This window comes from Drosophila simulans, chromosome 2R (assembly GCF_016746395.2).
Source record: "Drosophila simulans strain w501 chromosome 2R, Prin_Dsim_3.1, whole genome shotgun sequence".
Taxonomy (NCBI): Eukaryota; Metazoa; Arthropoda; class Insecta; order Diptera; family Drosophilidae; genus Drosophila; species Drosophila simulans.
In genome coordinates, this window is record NC_052521.2 from 16,103,279 (window position 1) to 16,118,915 (window position 15,637).

General features: G+C 42.6%; 2 protein-coding genes across 3 annotated transcripts in view; one reads left to right on the top strand and one right to left on the bottom strand.

Moving 5' to 3' along the window:
• LOC6735201 overlaps nt 1-15,637 on the top strand; it is an 81,120-nt gene that overhangs the window by 22,089 nt on the left and 43,394 nt on the right. For both annotated transcript variants that reach the window (XM_039291307.2, XM_039291308.2), the window contains 2 exons: nt 2,460-2,506; nt 12,955-13,004. The gene's annotated coding sequence lies outside the window, so the exon portion shown is untranslated. The remainder of the gene's footprint in view (nt 1-2,459; nt 2,507-12,954; nt 13,005-15,637) is intronic.
• LOC27206606 (V-type proton ATPase 116 kDa subunit a) lies at nt 8,551-11,447 on the bottom strand. The gene has a single exon (XM_016181594.3). It carries the CDS (start codon nt 11,305-11,307, stop codon nt 8,593-8,595), a length of 2,715 nt encoding a protein of 904 aa, XP_016028481.1. The 5' UTR covers nt 11,308-11,447; the 3' UTR covers nt 8,551-8,592.

The following is a 15,637-nucleotide window of genomic DNA, read 5'->3' on the forward strand; positions in this document are numbered from 1 at the left end:
TTACCTGTGCATCAACTTTTCCCAGTAAATGTTCATATTTATTTTTGCAGTTGAGCAATTTTTTTCGACGTTTTTTCTCGTTGTTTTTGCGATGTGAGCATGCAACACACAGCAACAGTTGCCGGTGCAATGTGTTCTAGTTGTTTATGCATTATTCACATATTTATGCTGCATGCTCAGTTTCAGTTTCAGTTCACTGGGCTTTATTTTTACTTTCAGCTTACTGAAAGTACTGCAAATGTGGCACATGACGACGGCACAGTTTGCGATCAACAAAAGGAGAAAGGGCGCCGTTGCCTCTTCATATTTGTTTGGCGAACATGTAGAAATCCCCGTCGGTGGGCCAAAACTTTGTAGTTTTCAGCAGCCAGCCAAGAATTTTCACTTTTCATTGCTGCAGGGCGGCAGGAGCAGCAGAAGCAGCACCAGCGGCAACATTGCATGCCACATGCAACTATAAGTAAAATCAGCAGCAACAGCAGGTTACAGCCTTGTTACTGATTATTTGTCAATGATTTAATTCGGATTCGACTTGATTGACAGACACTCGAAAGTCTGGCCCAATCATTTGCCAGTCACTTCAGACGGTTTGCAATCCTAGTTTCAGCCTGCAACAGTTCAAGGTTGCCAGTAAACAATGCCCCAAAAACTTATTCAATGCTAGATTACATAATCGATTGTCTAGCCGAAATTCATCATTTCAGTTCAGAGTGAATACGGACCCTTTTGGTTGAGCGATTCGTGCAGCTTCCCCTTCAGATACTCGGCGGAAAATTGCATTTCACATGCATGGCCTCAAAACTAATTACCAACTGAAAGTGTCAGGCCATTGAGGCCGCCTCTTGTAGTCGAGTGTTCATTCTGGCTGGAGTTCTTTCGGTTCAAGTGTCAAGTTGAAAAAGTTTGTCTGCAACAAAGGCAGTTGCAACAAAAAAGCTGGCAAACTAGACCTACACAAAATGCTCATACGTAACTTTAAGTGCAGCAGACAACATAAAAAATTTACAATACAAAAAAAAAAAGAATTGAAATAGAAATGGAGGATGAAGAAGCAAAGTTCGGTGGCATATGAACCACATTAATATCCTGTAAAAATTAAAATGATGCACCACTACTTTCTGTAACATTTCTGAAACTTCCAATTTTTAGAGACAACCCAAGAAAAATCAGAAACCAACCCGAAGAATTATAATCATCATTAAAGTCGCGGCACATATACTATATAGCACAAATACTGATTTCGTAAGGGCGTAAAAAGAGGTATAAAAACGGCTTAAGTTATTAAAAAATGGCGATGGAAAAGAAACCAAGGATATACTGAGAGAATAATATTAAATACGCAAAAATACGTTCTAGTTTTGGTGGAACACAATATGACTTAAATTTATAAAAAAAACTTGCTTAACAACAGGAAACAACTTAAAATGATAGCAATATCACAGCATGAATCCTTAATAATTTCTCTCAGTGCAGAAAAGCGAATTTTCCTATTTACTTTTTTTTTTTGTAGCTGTGTCTCTGAAAAATGGCTGCAACATAAAAATTGACCTCAGCGACAAAAGGCGGCCAACGACGCCGGCAACTTTAGGAAGCAAATACAAGCGGCCAAAAGGGGAGCAGTGGGGGCGCAGGGGGCTGCCCAGGGGCGACGGCAGTGGAGGGGGTGGTGGAGCACACACTCAAAAGTAGAGCAGCAATTGCAAACTGGCCCGGACCAAGTCAAGTCGGGGCAGCAGCAACAACAACCGGCTGGCCAAACGCGATCAGCAACCAACCAAGTTTAGGGGCTTTGGTGGAAATTTGGTGGAGGAGCAGCTGTTGGTGGAGCGGGAGGGGGTCGTGTCTTTGGTGGGCAGACAAATTACAGTAGCCAGATTTTCTCGTCTTCAATGTTGTTTTGCATTTTGCACTCCGGCCACGCCCAGTGTGCCCAACGCCCACCGCCCGTGTTGTTGCTATTTAAGTTGATGTTGCTGCTGCTGCTGCAGCTACACGCGCTGAACATGTTTTTTGTGCTCTGGCTATTCATGGTTCTATCTTTTTGTTTGGCCTGTAGTTTTTTTGTCGAGCTCTTTTTTTTGTTGTTAGTTCAGTTTCTAATGCTTTCAAGAATGTGGTTTACTTTTTGGATGAGTTAACAAGCTAGCCAGCCACTGTGTATGTAGTACATGTACTGACCATTGTTGCCATATGCACACGTATGCACTTCTATACGAGTATATGAGCACCTCGAATTTGTCATGGAAAGTGTTTGCTCTAACAACTCGTACATCAGATGCAAGTGATAATTTGAGTCGAAACTGCGACGTGACTTGGGGAATAAATCAATTTATGTTTACTCTTAACACCCAACCCATCAGATTTATGCCCCATAAATGTTGAAGTATTTTGTTAGAATTTTGATTTAATGCCTCGCAAATTACTAAAAAAAATATGTTTTACCCCTTCGCTCGTTACAGAAAAGGCTACTGAACTGGTTTTAACGCATCTCGACGTGTTTGTTTGGGTAAGTTGGGGATAAACAAATCTCGAGCTTATTTGCTTATTAATTTTTGCAAATATTGAATGGCAATCAAGCTAGAAACTCTAGGAATTTTCTAAAGGCACATCCCATACATATTTGGCTATTTGTTTTTATGCTACTGAATAGTTGAATACCAAACCTAAAACGTTTTTAGTTAAATAATGCATTGGTATATCAATTTTTAACATATCTTGCGCATGACAGCAATAATCAAATAAAATATGTAAGACCTATTTATATTTTTGTGTAAAAAAATGAACTAGTTTTGCGATTTAATAGATATTCCCATTTGGCACTGGTTTGGCATGAATTCGAGCGCATGGCTTCCTACTTCCTTACAATTTATTAAAAATAAATGCAAATTCAGAGCCAGAAAGCAACCCAGTGCTCAGTGTGCCAAATGTGTCAATTGGGGGGCATCCCCAGCTCCACTTGGAGTGAAGTTGGTGCTAAGTGCGTTGGCCTAACGGCAACTTTCTGGCTTATATATGTTTGTGACAGCTCGCAGTGGCTCATATGGTAATGAGGCCTAGTTCTGTTGACCATAAACAGATTATCAACCAATATTACCATGCTCACTCTTCTTTTTATTGCCATTAGACGCGAAGGAGATGCTTTCAAGTTGAGTCATAAGATGGCATTAGCTTGATTATGGCTCTACCAGAGTGTTTAATACGCACTTGATGCCACCTCTCAATCTGCGGCTTTTTGGCCAACATGCTCGATGAGGCGTGGCCCCATTTGCCGCTTACGTCTTTCTCGTTTTGGGTCTAGAGGAATGGCATCGAGGACGGGGGCTCCGACCTGCCCACGCTTCTCGAGATTTATGGCCAAGTGTGCGCTCGGCGTCAGCGTCGCTCGTTCTCAATCTAAATCTGAATCTGACTCTGATGGTGACTTATTTATGTGACTGGCGGGCTGCTGTTGCTCTCTGAAGAGGCGTGGGCAGCTCCACGAATCCCCAAGTGCTTTTCGCCGCCTTTCTGCGCGTTTTTCGGCAGCCCAAAACGGTTGCAAAGTGCTACAGTGCAGAGAGAAAAAAATTCCATACAAATACCAATATTATCAATTTATTTGTGACATCATATTGCCACGCGTGTTGAACTATCAAATGAATAATATTAGCAAAAACTATCTACGGATGTTTTATAATATGATAGAAAGATATTTTTCATTCAGTATTTAAAAGAATTTATTATTTTTTTCTTGTGCAGCGCGTTTCCCTTTAGTGAAATTAGTTAGACGCCTTCCGCGCTCGAAATCTTTGATTTATTGCTAATTTCGGCAGCGAGAAATTCCCTTTGCTGTGGCAGTTGCAATACGGTAGCATTTTGTTGCTTTGACACCAATTGGTGTTTTCGGCTGTCTGTGGCACGCTATTGTGCATTGTTGCTGCGATGTTGCTGCTGCTGCTGCTGCTGTTGCTAGTGTTGCATGTCAGTCACTCAAATGGCTGACAGCCAGCGAACTTCGTGTTCGAGTTCGAGTTGTTGCTGCAGAAGCTGTGCCTCAAGTGGCCCACTGAAGGTCAGGCAATTGGTGTTGCTATTGCCATTGGTAATGCTCCCCTTGCTGTTGTTGCTGCTAATACAATGGTTGTTGTTGCCGCTGCCACTGCAGCCCAAAAGTGATCGAAACAATGTGTTGAGAGCCATCGAATTTTGAGCACTTGAATGGTCAATGCCGCTTTTGTGGTCAGACTTCAAATTGTTTGTTTCAATCATTTCTGTTGGTTAATTACAATGCCCACGTAAAAAATACACCTTTGAATAATAATTTTGAATTCACAAAAACATTTCTACTAGCAATTTGTTTTTTAAACGAAAGAGGAGTCAACAGATTATTTAAATTATTTACTGTCTCCGCCGAGTAATAAATATTATTTTGCCTATTGAATATTGATGTCCCAACAATATTTCATGACTCAATCTTGAGCAATTTTGCTTGGCAAAAAAAAAAAAAAACAAAACCCAAACAATACGAAAACAATCAAAAAGTCAAATGAAAGCAAACATTTGGCATATCATGAATATTTTATGAACTGAACACAAACCCGTTTCGTTCACTTCTTGACTGCCAGAGTTTAACTTCAACTTCATCTTCGTCGGCGGATACAGATACAGATACGTATTCGAATTCGAATTCGTTCGACATTTTTCGCGCCGCCACTCACTCACTCACTCGCCCTCATTACAAAACACAAATCATGCATTGCGTTTACTTAACGGTTAACAAAAAGCTGACAAATTTATTGTCGCCGGTGACATAAATATCGGTATCAGAGCTCAGAGCTCAGACATCAGAATGCTGACCCACTGGCGATGTGTCGCGAATTTGCCAAAAGATCGTGCTGTAATTGACATATATACGGGCAGTATATAGCATATAGTATATTGCCATATATCAGGTTCTCATTATGCATGACTTGGGGCCAAGACAAAAGGCTGAAATGGCGGAGAGAAACCGCTTGTGAAAATAATCAAAAGCGTTCTGCGCAGTTTTTGTGTGGTCGCCGCCGCTGCAAGATCAAAAGGAATAAATACATGAAACTTACTTTTAATGAGGGTCACATGGCTGACGGTTGTATTTTCCTGCTGGAGTTCATCATTTTGGGTTAACTAATTTTGGATTCTTATCTTCGCTGTGACACAAAAACACCACATTAAACCCAATTAATATTTCCCCAACGGGAATTGTTAAGCGTGTGATCCACTTAAGTGGTCTTTTAACCAGCAGCAAACAATGATTTTTCCATTCTTAATTGATATAATTTACTATAATTAATGATGTCAACTGCATGACTTTTTTTTTAATATAGAACTGTGTGTCTTTGATTTTGGAATATTTAAATAATTTTTTAAAGCAATGAAAGTTGCTGATACGTAATTATTAAGTATTTCTTTAAAATATGGTTATAAATAAATGACGTATTATTTATATTCGAAAATTTCTCTCAAAATTTTTGGGCATATCACGCGTGTATTTCTGCATTCTTTCACTTTCCGCCTTTGTGGCCCATATTTGGTACCATCTGATTAATTTTATGCATATTTTGTAGCTATCTTGCTAATGAACTGCTAAATGCCAAAATTGGGTTCTGAGAAATTTCACTTTTCCAGCTGAGCATTGCGAATGCAAACTCCCAACCGGTTACACACACAATATCTAGTTTAAATTAATTTCTTTCTCGAGCTTTGTGTGTTTTTTTGCCATTTTTAATTAAAACATTTCTGCTGAGTGAAAGTTTTTCCCCTTCGCATTAGCAGATCTTGCTTGTTTTTGCTTCTTTAATGGTCAATTGTCAGCTTCCGTTCTGCAAAAACAAAAAAAAAGATAGTCGAAAAGGCAGATGAAGACGAAGATGAACAAAAGACAATTTTAATTAAAGCCCAAACAATGCACAATTTGTGGCGAATTAAATGGCATTTTTCCACTTGACAGCCCGTCGAGCGAAATGACCGAAATGTGCCAGGCCAACAAATTGTGTAGCCAGTTAATTAATTGGCTTAATAGCTCACAGATGTTTTCATTTAAATCTGCATGTTATTGTATTCGCTTGACGTTTTCATCAAGCTGACTTCATTTGAATGTTTGGATTATTCGCTTTAAGCACTTGAGGTGCTTCAGCCTCCGAGTTTGGAGCTGCAAATGTCCTTCTGCCAAGCCAGCGAATTCTTTAGAGTGCATTGACTTTGACTCCGGCTCTGGCTTTTGGCCAGCAGTTCGCTTTGGCCAATCCATGGGCTGAATTTAACACCTTTTTTGTTACGGCCGCGCATGTAAAGGCCCAAAAGCAGAACTAGACACAGTCGCAGTGCCAACAATGGTTGTTCTCTGTTGCTGTTGCAGCTGCCGCAACAATGACAACAGCGGCCGCAGCAGCATCTGCAACTGCAGCAACAGCAGCAGCAACATCCACGGGCAAAACCCTTTAAAGGACAGCGGCAATGCACTCAAAAAACTGACGACCCAAGAGCATGAGTCGCAGAACGTGACGTGACGTGATGCGACTGACGAGCAGAAAACGGAAAGCCATCCGCATTTAAGTCTCAAATTGATTCTCCCCAGACAACAATGCGACCTTGCTTTTCTTGCAGTGCACACAGCGCGAAAATATTACCAAGTTTATGATCGTTTTGATCAAAATCAAAATCATACCGAATGCATATTTAAGTTTGGTTGGAGGTTTATTTTCTGTAAGCTAAACATATTTTTAATGATTTTCTTTATTTGATATTCCCTATTTTTCAACTTTCATTTAGCCCTTTAAGTGCTTGATAAATTTCTTGCAGTGCAGCCGTTCTAAGCTGCCATGGAACCAATCTGCTGCCCCTTAGAGACTTGACAATTGTTGTCCATAAAAGTGCTAAGCAGTTGGCCATTGGGCCCAGCATTAGAGCCACGCACAGCGGCCGCATCAAGGAAAGTATAAACAAAAGACTTGGGCAACAAACTTGACCCACCCGGGCCGCTGCTGCCGCTGCTTTTTTGCTGCCTGTTGCTGCTTTTTGCTGCACCACCTAAACAATGGCGCGTGCTGCGGTTTAAAGTTATAGCCAAAGCCATGGAGTCAAAGCCTGTTTTGCGCTGGCAATTGCGTAGAGTGCTCAGAGTGCTACATAGCTGGCCAAAAACCTGCTCTGGTCATGAAACTTACTGCACATTACTGGCCATCGAGTTAGTTCTGCTTTCCGTGGCAGCGATCTAATAAAGTCAGGCCAAGTCAGTACGGGCCATGTGGCTAACGAAAGTTATTTATGCACGAGCCAGTCTACTTAGGTCGGCCTGCATGCGTCATCGGTTGCTGTTCATAATTTATGCCAAGTCTTGGCCCAACCAACCAAACAACCAGCAACCAGAGAACAGCAACCAAAGTTGCTGGCGTGGGTGTTAATGGCAAACAGAGCGGCAACAACAGCAGCAAAGACACTAAAATACTTGGCTCTGTGTGTGTGTGTGAGTGTGGAAAACTGGCAAGAAGTTGGCAGTCAAACTATTCGACAAGAAATTACCCAACAATATGGTTTATGGTTGTCATACCAAAGACAGGGGGAAAGTTTTATATTTATTTCATAAATATAAAATGGTCATCATTACTAGAATATTAGATTTCAAAGAAGGATTTGATTTCCTCTTACAAATGTAACCATATAACTTATTCCTACTTGCATTTTATTATTTTGGAAAGTAAGGAAATACATTTTTTACTATTAACAATTTTGTAAATTGTTTTTGTCTTTCCGGGTAAATTTTAGAAAGCAACGGTTTAAAAGTGATCAGCACTTTTATTACCGAGAGAGGGTTAGAATAATTAAAGCAAATCAATCTCAGGCTGCAGGATACAATAAAAGCCTTTCATCCCGTCTTTATTGCCTTTACATTTATGGCATGCAATTTCCAATATAAGCCCCTGTAAAACTATACCCCTTTTCTGTGCAAAAACAGGGTATTCGACAAGAACAGCGATGTAGAATAGAACAGCAGCTATAGCTGTACTGGCACAAGAGCAGCACCAAAGGGTCGACGACTTCCAGCGCCCGCATCGCAGGAAGGAAGCCTGCCACGGCAGCAGTCGTAACTGCAACAGCAGCAACAGCAACAGCGGCAGCAACTGCAGCAGCAGCAGCAGCTGGCAGTGGCATAAAGCAAACAAATGGAAATTGTTTAAAGCCAGCATTGGTTTATGGCCTTTTGCATGGACCCGGGCCAATGCTAATTGCAAAGGAATGTACAAGTCCGAAAACAGCGGGCGTGGGTAGCTCTCGGTTTGCTCTTGGCCACAGTTAATTGCCAAAAGATAGAGGGAGCCAACATTTAAAGTCCATCCAAAAAAAAAAAAAAAACACTCGATCTTGGAGCGGCTTTAAGTAGTTCTTCAACAGGATCTTTACATAGAGTAATTAATTCAATTGTTGTTGTATCACCTTGCAAAGGATTTTAATCTTAATACTTAGCCTTAATAAGTACGATGGAAATAATAGCTATAAATAATAGCACTTATCTAGAAAGTCAGAAATCGCTAAAAAGTTCAAACCATAAATTTTATTTGAAAACTGTACGAAATATAACTAACTCCTCTGGTTTGACGGCGGGAAACTGAATGCCTTGAAGGACTCGCCTGCTCCGCCGAAAAACTTCGACTGGAACTCCACCCAGTGAAGCCGCAGGGTGTGCAGGAAGGCGCTCAATCCCTCCATCATCACCAGTATGGCCACTGTGAGAATGGCCCAGGCGAAGAAAGCGGCCATGAGCACGGGCACACCATAGTACAATGGCAGAGTGTTGGCGAATCCCTTGGTCAGTACCATGTGCCACAGGACATCAGACAGCTGATCGTGCGCCAATGAGAGGGCCCACAATCGAAGGTAGGAGGCCGTATGTGATACCGAGCCCAGGACCGTTTCGATCGTGTGGATTCCAGAGTGAATCCAAATCTCCGACATCTCGTGTTCCTCCTCATTGTCAACGCTCTTCTGCCTGCTGGTCTCACTGTTATCGTCATCCGTGTACCTCATCGTGGATCGCATTTCCGCGATGGTCTGGCGGCGCATCCTCTTAAAATCCCGTTCCCGTTCCTGTTCCATCTTTCTGCGACGCCGCATGAGATATATTGGCTTGCCGGCCAATAAAATGGGTATCGTAGAAAAGGCTATCCCCACCAGGGCGAACTCTATCATCCGCTCATTAGGATACATATAATCCAGGCAGTTCTCCACCGGTTCTTCCTTTTTCATCAGCATCATGTTGATGAAGGTGATCAGAACGGAGGGAGCACACGCAGCATTGTAGGGCGCCGGCTTATGGCCTCCGTAGGACAGCCACTTGTAGAAGATCAGGAAGACGAGGTAGCCGAAGAGGCACAGCATGAAGACCATCTGCGGAATTACGACCAGAATGAGATCTGCTTTTCGCTTCATCAGCACACAATTAGCGGCAGCCAGGCCCAGTCCAAACATCATTTGTGATATGCCCAGGACAATGGCCATCTTCATCTTCAACGAATTGGTCGTGGTTATCGAGTCCTGGCCGCAGACGGCCCACACTGGATCCATTCCCAATGGATACGGATGGCCCGAGTAGAAGTGAGGATGCGAAGAGTCCAGGGTCACATGAAAAGCGGGATCATACACAGTGGTCTCATTGTACCGACAACTCCAGCTCGAACCGAAAAGATTAAAGCCCTTGGCCATGACTATGTTGTAGACCAGGCCCATGTAGACGGAAAATACACCCATCAGTAAGATTATGTAGCGTCCCGCATAAAGGATATTCAGGATCTCGTTCTCCGAGGTCGCGTTAATCTGATACCTTTCGATCTCCCTGTGCTTCCAAATCATGAGCGAGGAGAACAAAATTAGCAGAATTCCATGACCCAGGTCGCCAAACATAACGGCAAACAGGAAGGGGAATGTGATGATGGTGTACGGAGCGGGATTCAACTCCTTGTAATCGGCCATACCATAGGCGTCTATTAGGTTCTGGAATCCCCTGGTGAACTTGTTCAGCCGAAAGTACGTTGGTGGCATATGACTGACCAGTCTGTTCTTCTTTAGCAGAATAGCTCCAGCACTCATATCCTCGAGCGGCTGGAAGTCCGATTCAATGGGATAGGGAGTAGTATCTGGCATTGTTTTCATATCATTCATCTCGTCTTCATCAGATGAATCATTAATATCCGCACCACCACTTATTCGAGAGGCACTTCGTAGGATTGCCTCCACTTCGGGAACATCGGACGATGGTATATACACCTCGGCCAATAGATAACGAGGTACCTCTACTCCGCCCACCAATCTCAGGCGATTCATCAGATCGTACACCTTCAGCGCCTTGCGAAGATTCACACGTATAATGAATAGATCCCGACCAGCAACCTCCAGGATCTGGCGGCGCATCAATTCGGCCTCCTTGAGGACCTTCTCCACGTTCACTATCTCCTGGCTCAGCTCCTTGACCTTATCCTCCCGCTGGCTGGCAGAACTAGGGCAATCGTAGATATTAACATGATAGAGAGCACATATCTTGAGCACCTTGGGCCAGATCATCGTTGAGCTGGCCATCATGAGAATTGCAAACTTTCGCACCCTTTCCGGCTTATAGCCATAATGATATTCGTAGACCGGACTAGGCATTTCGGCAAATCGTATGATCAGGTTGAAGGAGCACAAGCGGTAGAGCAGCAGCTCAAAGCTATAGAACTTATCAGCTCGGATGCAGCCGATCATATAGTTCAGATGAGCCGGATAAGCTCCAGAGGTGGTCGTGGCATCCTGAACCAAGCCAATCACTGTGCTCTCCGAATAGAGCAGTTCACTGCCCATGTCGGAAACCATATACTTGTTGGCCTTGTTCAAAGCAAAGCTGTGCTCCATCATGCGATTTCGACGACTGTCCAGTCGGTAGTAGTGCTCCGTCACGGCGCTGGCCTCCACATGGATGCGTTTCAGACTATCACTATACTTGGCCAGATCCTTCTCCTTCAGCCGATTCTCTCGATCGACATCCGGATAGAATATCTCGTTCACATGCAATTGGACGATGTAAGTGTGCAGGCTGTCCACGATGCGTAGTAGTTCATAGCACTGAGTCACTTTTTTGGAGTAGAGGTTGTTCAGCAATCGGTCCTCATCGTAGACATTGTTGAACTGCACGGCTCCATGGTGTCCCAGCTCTATGAGGCAATCGAAGGCATTTTCCGTGTGCAGCAACAGTTGGCACAAATCCATGTCCTCGCTGCGGAAAAAAGACTTGACTTTCGTCTGCTGTTTCTTAAAAACTCTCATAGTGACGAGTGTCTTGTGTCCAATATACGACAATTATATTGGAAAACGAAAACTAGTACTTTGTTTTTGTGTTTCATAGATAAAGATACAACTCCTATAAAAATATATATCTTTAGGAAATGTTTAGGTAAATATTTTCTCAGCCCACTTGGGTTCGGGTATTTGACTTCTGCTAATTGATACGTTTGTTTGCCTCTCCTATTGTTGGCTCTATTTTTTTGTATTTCTTTTTTTTTTTAATTCGAGTAGCAAACATGTCCAAGACCAAGCTGCCCCTTGCTAGAGATCAACTGCAGATAATTTCATGGTTTGCATGCAAACTAGTTGCAGTTGCCAGTACGGCCACGCCCACTCCGCCGCCCCCGTCGCCGCCACGGTAGAGTGAACCAAAACTGGCCAACTGCAATTTATGCCCTTGTCTTCGCGGCTGGGAACACTCATTGTCAGACTGCTCAGAAGTTGTGGGAATTCTTGCATATAGTTAGTAATTGCCTTATACCTAATATGCCATACATCAGTGGCTTTTATAACTAAGTTCTCACTTTAATTAGATTATTACAAAACGTTGCCAGAAATTGTTAATATTAATTCCCATAAATGAAAGACACGCTAAGAGTTTTGTGAAGAATAAAAGATACATAAATATTTTGATTGGCCAACACTAAAATATAATCAAACGATTTGTTGACATAACACAACGGTATACATTTTTATGGCATCAGTTTATGATCATTTAGTTTAACTATAAAAGGTTGTTTACAAATTCGGGAATAAATTTACATATTTGACCAAATAATGGGCTTATATTCTAAGAATGTAAAGAATTCATATTGAGATTAGAAAGTTGAATCCAACTTAAGATTTTTTTTTTCATTACATTTTACTTACATAAACATTTTTGTTAACACTTCATGGGAGCTTCATTTCATTTTCGCTCCGAAACATTTTCCCATAAAAATCGACTTCACATTCAAAGACATTGAAATTGTTTGGTAATTTGGCTCTGTGACTGACTGCCGACCCTTTAAAATGGGCTCGAAAAGCATTTTCGACTCATTAGCCGCTGCTAAATGGAAAATGGGCATTACTCACTCAATTGAAAATTGTTTTGAGCCCGTTTGCTCGATTGTTAGCACTTCCACGACAATGAAAGTAAAAGTGCCAAAGCCCAAAAACTGCACTTGATAATTTCTTTGGCAAAGCAATGCCTTGACAATAAAAGTGCTATTGCCATTGTTAAGCGGCAGTTCGATTTCATTAGGCCGCCGGCGCTGCACAGAAATTAAGTCACCGAATTGAAAGTTTCGAAAGCAAAAGTGAACAAAACCGCGGCGGAAAGTTTTCACTTTTCAGCTGTGCGCGACAATTGCAGGCAATAAATCAAATCGAAATCAAAGTCACTTACAGAACAACGGGCTAACACGTGTAGTTGCCGCCACATGAATGTGTCGAAAATAAATACAGAAACAATGTCAATTTGTAGCTGACGGCAAAGGTAGTTTTCGAGATTCATACTCATATGTGAAGAGCTGAGTCCATAAAAGGAACCGAGTTGAGGAGTTCATTGTCTGCTTGAGTGTTTTCATAAACTAATTTGCATTTCTCTTTTGCTTACTCATGTGTTTCTCTTTTGCTTTTTTTTTGCAGCGGTAATGTGATCGGCGATCTTTGGGAGCAATTAGAAGACTAAACAAAAGGTAAGCAGCAGCTGCCATCGATTTTGGCATTACGCCCGCGCACATCTATCTCAAGTCCCAATCCAATCCAATTCAATCCAAAACAATCCATTTTAACTCACTCACTTTTCGCGGCGGCAAAGAGAAAGTGCATTTCATGTTTCTGGCCGCTTGGCCAAGTCTGTAATTTGCCAGAACCCGCAATTAACGCCTAAACAGACTGGGCCCAGTTCTCTCTTTCAGCTTCAGTGTGGCAGTGCCAATCAAGTGCGTGGATCCCAAATCAAGTGGACTTTGAAGTTAACATTTCATTTCGTTTCGTTTCGTTTGCTTGTCTTTTTAATTATAGAGAACCCGACTCATAAAACGCCGTGTGGGTGTTTCCCCACAGAATTGGGTCAAGTTTGATGTGTTGGCAGGGAAAACTGGTAGCGAAAGTTGAAAGTGACATTTTTGGCCCTATTTTCGGGGTGTTCTTGAAGTCACCTGCACGTTTGTATATAAGGCAAAGTCCAAAACTTAGGTAATCTAACGCACTAACTTAGCTCAGCAGGTTCGTCGCTTAAGTCATTCGTTTCGGCCCCAGACGCCGGTGCGTTGACTTATCGCTATATAGACCCGTGGACTTGGCACCGTTACTAGCCAGACGGCCAAGAGTGGCTGCCTCAAATGCTGCCTGACGGCGGCTTCATTAAAATGTCTGCCTGCCAGATTGGCCCGGCCAAAACCGTTTTGTTGCGTTTTAAGAATACCTTTTAGTTAGGCGGGTAGGGTATCTTTGATATTCTAGTTCAATAACAAGCAAATAAATTTTTAAAATTACAACATTACTCATATACTATATTAATTAAGGGTGGCTTACAATACTTGGTATCATTGATTTGTAAGAATTTAATGCAACATAGTAACTGTGGATAAAATGAATGCGTATCAAATGCGACAGGTATGCAAAATTAATTTCCACTTAGAGTATTTCGAAGTTCTGGCGTCGGTTGAAAGAGCTCTTCTCGTTTGAAATTGAAACGTCTCTGTCTGGTGCGGCGACTGCAGCGACTGATGCGGCAACTAGTTGCGAGTACCTTGGCAAATGCATCATCGTCTGTGGCACGTTGTGGATGTCAGCTTATCTGGTCAGACGAACGCATCGCAGGGAGTGAGCGGAGTTGCGATAGGGGGGCCTTAGCTTTAGGCCCGCTCAGGGTCTTTTGGTCTGAAGCTTCCGCCTTGGCCCGGTCAAAATCAACTTGAGAACATCAGCTTTGGCTGGGGCCTCGAGTTGGGCTCAAAACTCCAACGCCGCCGCCACCAGCGAGCAATTTTCAATTTGCCAATTGTAGCAGTAAACTTCTTTATAGCTGTTCTTTCTCTCCGGCTTCTCGGCCGTCTTCTTGCCTTCTTGGCCATCTTCTGTTTGCCGGTGTACCGTTAGCTTGGGTGCTCATGTGGATTGGCTTTAGGTGTTTGTCTTGACTCCAGTTGTCTTGTCTTGACTCCACTTCACCTGTTCCGTCCGCCTGTGTGTGTGTTGGCCATGTGTGCGTGCTGGGCTGGCCTCCACTAATTTGCGACAATTGGCCAGGCCATTAGCCGGGCTCTCGGTGGGCCGAAAGGGGCGTGGCACTGGCCATGGTCGGGCAGCAAGTCAGCCGGTGAAGTGAACCAGCATATATATCAATTTATCGAGGAATTCTGGCATGAAATTATAAATGCAAAGATCTTTCTTCGTTATTTTGTTTTTGGTCTCTTGTGTGACTTAACTGGCATTTGGTGGGGCACTGGCCGCAGCGAGGGTTGTTACGGAAGTTCACTCTAAATTGGAATTCGGACATAATTGTAGTTGATTTGTGTGTTTGAAGGAAATAATTTTGTGCGAGTTCCATGAAATCAAAGGTCGTTGATGGGATATGAATTACTGACGTGTGGAACATTGATGAGTGGCGATTTGGCAACATTAAACTATATATTAAATATAATTTACACAGAAGCTTAAATATTTTTTCCTTGAAATCAGGAAATTCATTCTGTTGTAAACGAAGAAGTAAATATTAATAGTAAATTAGTTTTACTAATTGGATAGAAATCAATCAGTAATCAAATACCTGAAGATGTACCACAGAAAACGTAAAACAGAATTTGCTGTAAAAGAAGACTGAAATGGAGGTATCTTTCAAATACGAACCCAACTGATTCATTCCTAAGCCAGTCGACCATAAAAACCTCTACCCATTAAGGCAAAACCCCAATTAGTGAATGACCCTTCAGGTCGGATTTATGTTCCATAAACATCGAACCATTGACAGACAGTCGGCGTTATTCTTGCACCGGTGGCAGCTCTTTGGCGTAACTGCAGCGACCACAAATCTTGACCAGCCGTTTTCCGCTGCTGGAAAAGAGATACAAAAAAGACTGCATATGGGTGGCAATTCATTAGACACACGCTGGTTTGCATGATTTCAGCTTAAGGTTTTTTCCTTATTTCGTTATATTTTTCCCATTTAGTTTTTTTTTTTTTGGTTTCGGTTTTCGTTTGGCAACATGAACGGGCAAACATGACCCAAATTTCGCCTATGACCGCACACACATGGGTTGCAGTGGCGTCCAGGCCCAAAAGTTCCACCCCCACGGCGGGGGGGCTTGGGTGCCCCCCCCCCACA

Coding starts and splice junctions, on each gene's coding strand:
- LOC27206606 (XM_016181594.3), bottom strand. CDS start 11,307: ATGAGAGTTTTTAAGAAACAGCAGACGAAAGTCAAGTCTTTTTTCCGC.